Source organism: Cucurbita moschata, unplaced genomic scaffold (genome assembly GCF_002738365.1).
Source record: "Cucurbita moschata cultivar Rifu unplaced genomic scaffold, Cmos_1.0 Cmo_Scf00095, whole genome shotgun sequence".
NCBI lineage: Eukaryota > Viridiplantae > Streptophyta > Magnoliopsida > Cucurbitales > Cucurbitaceae > Cucurbita > Cucurbita moschata.
This window is the reverse complement of record NW_019268611.1, coordinates 300,822-307,337: the sequence shown is the minus strand read 5'-3', so window position 1 is coordinate 307,337 and position 6,516 is coordinate 300,822. Positions and strand designations below refer to the sequence as shown.

Genomic DNA, 6,516 nt, shown 5'->3' with positions numbered 1-6,516 from the left:
GCCATAGATAATTGAAATTATTTGAATCCATTTTTTATAATTGAAAATCAAACCTTCATCATTGAGTAACTTCATGCCCTTCATATGAATATATCCTTAACTAACATCCTTGTTTATTTTTAAGGTCTTAAACATCTTTTAAGATCAAAGTAACCCTTAATCATGGAGTTGAATTTTCTAATATAAATCATACTTTTAAAAGAACAACTAAACTCCCGTCAAAAGAAAATAAGAACATGAATAAATCATCACTAAATAGATAAAGCTCAAGTCCCTCAAGTACGAAATCTAGATACTCATGATCAACAAAACAAAATCTAAACACAATATGAGATCCATAATATAAAACTGCAAATTTGAGAAAAGTAAGAATAACCTGTTGTCACGCGTCAATCTTAATTGTCGTAATATCTACATTTTCTAGTTTTGAAGTCTCTCCCCTAGCCCTTGAGAAATCCTCCCAAACTCTCTTAATTCAATAAAATTAGTTTAGGAATCACAAACTTGTATATATAGAAATTGTGACATAAATTGTGACAACATTTAGACATTGTTTCCCAACTATGTAACTAACTTATGAAAACGTTGGTAATGTCGAAATGCCATAAGTAGCATTGAGATACTAGGGATGAAACTTCAAAACGGCGTGTTTTGAGCGATGGGGGCGAAAGAATTCCAAACTAAATGCAACAACAAATGGGGTGAAAGAACTCGATCGATTGAGAGAATGGTCTTAACCAATTAACCTAAGTTCGGATTGGCTAATCTGGTTCGTAATTGTAAGTTTAATCACAATTTGAATTATAATACTAAAAAAAACAACTATATTTTAAGTTGTGGCCTTGAATTTGGGTTGAAAATATGAACATAATTAGGGATTGTGGCGTAGGCGTAGGCGTGTGTGGGTGTGGTGTGGGTGTCATACAACTTTTGACAGAAATTGTTTTATGATTTTGGGGTTTCGCTATTTGCTATGTCTCTCTCTGACTCTCTCTATTTTCTTTTCTTTTTATTTTGCATGCGACCCAACATCCCTCCTCCTCACATTTCCCAAATCTTAATTTACTCGTAATTTAATTTATTCATTTTATTATGATTCAAACTCCCCCACCTTCTATAATATATATATATATATATATACACACACACATTTGTATGTATGTAGGGAGCAGCTATGTCTTTCTACCTCTCTCTCCGACCTCATTTCTGTCTCCAACGTCTCATCCTTCAGGTGATTTTCTTCCTCTCTTATGTTTATTCTCAAATGACGTTTATATGATCTGAGAATTCAACTAACTTAAATTATCCAATCAAAATCAGGTTGAGTTAGATTTTTTTTTTCGAATTTGGGTTGGAATGAATTTTTGGAAAATAAAATATTGGGGTTAATTCACAGGTTGACATTTTTTCAATCGAGTCAACTCGAATGACTAAAAAATAAGGCTACAATTCAATCCAACCCAACCCTACCCACTTTTAAGATTAAGAATATTTAACGTTTGTAACTTATGTTAGTAATATATTGTCACTTGTGAATGTTTATATTTGAGTTTGATGAGATTTTAGTTATTACTAGTAGATAGGTATAATTTTTTTATAATAATTTAAAAAAAATAACCCGACAACCAACTTAACCCAACCCAAAATAGAGGGTAGGGTGGTGTAGGGTAGAGTTGGGTTGTAAACTTTATTCGAGTTGTTCGAGTCATCAATCTAACTAACTCTAACTTTTGGATGGTTTCAAAAGATTTATTCAGCCCAACCCAACTCATATACATCAATACTTATTTCAAACCCGAACTAAATTATTTATTATTATTATTATATTTTGGTGTGGTTTTAAAAAACTATTATTTATGATGAAGATATATTTGGTACGAGAAATTGCCAGCTTGTGGACCAAAAAGGACATAAACGATAAGGGAAAAAGAAAAAGAAAAAAAGGAAAACAGACAAAAAAAAAAAAGAAAAAAAGAAAAAATAAATAACATTTATAATATATATATATATATCGACACTGTTGTTGTTTGTGTTGGATTCAATCCAGTGTCGTTTTGAGTTGGTGTTCTGTTTTTAGGCAAAAATCTGAAGATCTACTTGTTCCATGATCCATTTGTAAGGCCCCCAACATTCTCGGAACCAGAAAAACAGCAAGAAATTTCTGAGCATTCAAAATTCTCCTCTCTCTCTCTCTCTCGTAGATCTCCCATGGCGGACGAATCTTACTGTAAACACAATTTGAAGATGGCAATGTTAAACCATGAACACACATTTCGTCACCAAGTACCTTTTCTTCTTCTTCTTCCTCTTTCTCCACTTCCCTTTGTCTCGTCTTTCCTTTTGTTTAACAGCGGCCAGAGGCTTTTTTTGTTGCAGGTTTATGAGCTCCACCGATTGTACAGAATTCAGAAGGTTTTGATGAAGAACATAGCTGAAAACAGGGGAAAAACAGAGGAGGAAGAAGAAGAAGAAGGTGAAGAGATTGAGTTTATTCAGGAAAGTGAGATTGAATTGACATTGGGGCCTTCCAGTTATAGTAATCAAGTTGGAGGGAGGAGAAGGAGGAGAAAGAAATTGGGTGAATTAATGAAAGGAGGTTCCGATTCTTCCTCCTCCTCGACCACTGGATCTGCGCCTAAAGGTGGAATTCTTTATCGAGATGGCGAGTTTCTGGGATTTCTCGAGCTTCAAGATGAAACCCGGCTTGCTCAACACCATCCAAATCCATGGCTTTGTCAAGTTGTAAGCCTTAATCTCACTTGATTTTCATTTTTTATGTTTATTGATTGATTTTGTTTTTCTAGTTTTTATAATTCCCTTGTCATTGGCTGATTGAGAGCCTTATCTGTGTACAAGTTTATAACCGAGTTAATATCATTATCACCCGCCCTTTGCACATGACATACCATCTTGTCGTTGTTGATTTAAGCGTAGTTAGGTGGATAAGGCACAAGTTATCATCTCAAATTCGAAAACGAATGCAAGTTACGATTATGATAGGAATGCATAATACTCATCATCTATGATTCATCAGGTCTGCAGCTGCTCATTTAAGGCTTAAATTAAGCTAAGCTAAGCTAAACTAAAGTAGTAGAAGAATTGGGTATGTGAGATCCTACCTCCGTTGGTGAGGAGAACGAAGCAATATTTATAAGGGTGTGAAAACCTTTCCTTAGCATATTCGTTTTAAAAACCTTGAGGGGAAGTCTAGATGGGAAAATCCAAAGAGGACAATATCTACTAGCACTGGGCTTGGACTGTTACAAATGGTATCAGAGCCTCGAAAGGGGTGGATATAAGACAGTATGTTAGCCAGGACGTTGAGTTCTAAAGGGGGTGGATTTGGGGTCCCACATTGATTGGAGAAGGGAACGAGTGCTAGTGAGGATGCTAGACCCCAAAGGAAGGTGAATTGTAAGATCCCACATCAGTTGGGGAGGAGAACGAGCATTCTTTGTAAGGGTGTGGAAACCTCTCTCTATCAAGAAAGCTTAGAAGGGAAAATCCAAATAGGACAATATCTGCTAGCGGTGGACTTGAGTTGTTCAGCAGGTGGCTCTACCATGGCAAGAACAGAAGATTCCCGTTTCGAAACAAAAAAACAAAATGCATAAAAGGGGTTTGATTAAGGTATAAAATATGGAACAAAACTAAAAAAAGAGCTGAGTTTGAAACATATTCTTTTAGGGACCATGAAGAATTGGGTGAGATAAACCGACCAAAACGTGCTGTTTCTGCAGCTATGTCCTTGTAAGGCGTTGAGTTGGCTGTTTTCACTGCTTTTTTTTTTTTTTTCTAATCCAAAAGCTTTTTGTATAAAGAGATTCAATTATTCAGATTCAGACCGCACTAATTCCCACTCTTCTTTTCATCTCTCCCAAAAACAACAATAAAACTGATTCTCAACCCTTTTATCTTATTACAAACACTAAGAAACAAAGAGGTTTTGAAACAATCCAAGGCTGGCTCAGGATACTGAATGGCGCCGGTCCTTGGCTCGCCTGACTCGGCCTTTCGAGTTTGATGCGACTCCATCGGCACGGACAAACGGGTAGAGGCGACCGAGCCTCTTCGACACAGAATTGATGAATGATTTCTTGGGTGGTGGAGGGTTCTCAGCAGCAGCCTGCAGTTGAGTGTTTGTTTGTGAAGTGCTAATGGATGGCTTCTCAAACTCTCTCAGTTTCATTTTGATTTTGACAACCTCCACCTTCAGTTCCTCATTCTCCCTTCTCAAAATGGAGAGCTCATCTGAAACTGGAGGCAACTCGACTCTGGTGACACCGTCATTCACGACATCTCGTAGCCGTTGCTGCTCGTAATATAGCACCTGCACGACGGTTTGAACGGGAAGGCGATCGTTGTGTGCGGCGTGAGCGCACGCCTGTCTTGATAGCTTCTGGCAGTCCATTAAACTGCATACTTTCTTCCTTTCCATATCACTCAAACCAGGATGAGCCTATGAATAGCCATACAACATGATGATTCAGTAAAAGGGTATCATCAAAAATGGGAATTTGATATTAAGACAGAGTTGTTTCACCTTCAAGTAGATATCTATGGCCCTATAGATTCCATCTTCTGTAGCTCTCGAGTGTTCAGGAACAAGTTCAACAAGATTAATGAATTTTGTGAGAGATAAATTGGGATCCGAGGCAATTTCAGCCATATAATTCTCCATTAATTTTCCCACTCCTTCAAACTCGGCTGATGAGGGGAATGAAATGTGTTGAAACTCAACAAAATTGAGGAGGATCCGGTGAACAGTGTCAACATCAAACAATGTATGTCCAGTGAAGGCATATAAGGGAATCAAAAGATCATCCAAAACAGCCTCTCCTAATTCTGCACCCATTCTCCTCTCCAAATCTAACCGGCAAGCAACCGTTGTCTCGAGATATATCGCTGAACGGAGGAGCATCGACAGAAAGCTAACCGATAACGCGTTTTTCTCCCTTGGCAGAAGACTCACTATTGTTTCCAATACAACTCTCTTCTCATGCTCTTCTTCTGCCTCAATTTTCTTCCTCCTCTTCCCAAATACCTCCTGATGCACTAACTTTGTTTACACAACAACACAAAAACAACAAAAACAAACAAATAAATCGGATCGGATCGAGATCTCACCAAGCCACGGAGCGATTTCTTCGCATACAGCATTAGAACAGGACCAAGAGAGTAATGTTTATAGCCTCTGGACATCATTGCAACAAGAACTCTTTGGAAGATATCAATTCTTAGAACAGTCAAGTCCTCAGCCCACCAATGAGTGTCTTTGCAAGCCACAATGGCAATAGCATCAATGCAACGGCTCACTAATTTGACCTTCTCTGCTGTTGGAAGAAGGGATTGAGACATATGCAAAACAGACACTGCCCCTGAAAGGCTTTTGAGTGCAACTTCATTTATGTAAGCCTCACTTCTCCCCACCAGGTTTCCAATAGCGTATTCCTCCGTCATCATGAGATACTCCGCTGCGCACCGGAGCATGACAATGTTCTTCATGTCGATCTCGAAGTTCATCCCGTAGCAGAACATGGCAGCTAGCTCGAACGCCTCGGCCCCGCCAGGACAATCATGAAGCTCAATACTTGTAGTAACATCACCATCACTTGATTCTGATACTAGTTTTCTTATGTGCCCACATTTTGAAACAAGAGGGAACTTCAAAACAAACAAAACTAACTTCAATTCATGTATCTAAGAACATCTAAATTGAATTTGAGTCGTTGTTGTACCTTATGCAAGGCGAAGGAGGCTTCCCCAACATGAACTGTGATATCACTTGGAATTTCTTGGGAAAAGATCCTAAACAAAAGCAGAATCATAAGAGAAAGTGATGAACTTCCATAGCAGCTAGTTTAATGAAGAAGAACATACCATTCACTGGTCCTCTTCATGGCTGTGGATTGAAGGTGTTTCTTATGTTGTTCAGGATCCGCCATGGGAGAGATTGAAGAACCTTGAAATTCATGATGGTTTCATCTCATCAGGAACTTTTTCACTTCAAAAATTCTTCATTTACTTCTGTAATGACACCAACATACCAAAATCTGCAGGCTCCCAATCATGAGCAGAAGGAATGGCATTTAGGGTAATAAAGGGGAAAAGGAAGGGCAAATTGGGAAGAAAGAAGATGGGGCTAAGAGCATGTGGTGTGGGCTTGGGAGATGAGATTGGGGGATGCATGTTGGGTGGAGCAAACACACCAAAATGCAACATCCACATATCTCAACTTCTTAATTTTTCAACAAAAAAGGGTTTAGTTTCTCTCAAAAACAATGTTACAAACTTATAATAATTTCCCAACACCAAACAACCAACTAACACTTCCCATTCAACAACTTTTCTCCCATTGCGTCCATTACGACTATAAACACAAATCTCTCGATCGTATTATTAAAATATAATCTATTGTTAAGGGGTTAAAAAAATTCATGAAATTTTTTAAAATTCTAGATTCAAATATGAGTTACTTTGTTATATATATATATATATATATATATATATATATAT

General features: G+C 37.7%; 2 protein-coding genes across 3 annotated transcripts; one reads left to right on the top strand and one right to left on the bottom strand.

The window, feature by feature from the left end:
* Window positions 1–1,180: 1,180 nt before the first annotated feature.
* Window positions 1,181–2,902, top strand: LOC111439473. The gene is made up of 3 exons (XM_023077148.1): window positions 1,181–1,231; window positions 2,078–2,283; window positions 2,377–2,902. The coding sequence occupies exons 2-3, from the start codon at window positions 2,209–2,211 to the stop codon at window positions 2,761–2,763; spliced, it is 462 nt and encodes a 153-aa protein (XP_022932916.1). The 5' UTR covers window positions 1,181–1,231; window positions 2,078–2,208; the 3' UTR covers window positions 2,764–2,902.
* A 761-nt stretch (window positions 2,903–3,663) lies between these two features.
* On the bottom strand, window positions 3,664–6,234 carry LOC111439467 (BTB/POZ domain-containing protein At5g67385-like). Of its 2 annotated transcripts, XR_002709808.1 has the most exons (6): window positions 5,881–6,234; window positions 5,739–5,808; window positions 5,128–5,664; window positions 4,544–5,047; window positions 3,903–4,459; window positions 3,664–3,856 (listed from the first exon to the last, which is right to left on the bottom strand). XR_002709808.1 is itself a non-coding variant. In XM_023077138.1 (5 exons), the coding sequence occupies exons 1-5, from the start codon at window positions 5,943–5,945 to the stop codon at window positions 3,968–3,970; spliced, it is 1,668 nt and encodes a 555-aa protein (XP_022932906.1). In that variant the 5' UTR covers window positions 5,946–6,234; the 3' UTR covers window positions 3,664–3,967. The 2 variants fall into 2 exon arrangements, 1 of the variants encoding a protein (XP_022932906.1); XM_023077138.1 differs by having other exon boundaries at window positions 3,664–4,459.
* Window positions 6,235–6,516: the final 282 nt, after the last annotated feature.

Bases quoted from the DNA above. Each gene is read 5' to 3' on its own strand.
- LOC111439473 (XM_023077148.1), top strand. From the start codon at position 2,209: ATGGCGGACGAATCTTACTGTAAACACAATTTGAAGATGGCAATGTTA. The intron at 2,284-2,376 runs GTACCTTTTCTT...TTTTTGTTGCAG, and splicing joins AACACACATTTCGTCACCAA to GTTTATGAGCTCCACCGATT.
- LOC111439467 (XM_023077138.1), bottom strand. From the start codon at position 5,945: ATGGCGGATCCTGAACAACATAAGAAACACCTTCAATCCACAGCCATG. The intron at 5,665-5,738 runs GTACAACAACGA...TTTGTTTTGAAG, and splicing joins CCTCCTTCGCCTTGCATAAG to TTCCCTCTTGTTTCAAAATG. The intron at 5,048-5,127 runs GTGAGATCTCGA...TTAGTGCATCAG, and splicing joins AGAAATCGCTCCGTGGCTTG to GAGGTATTTGGGAAGAGGAG.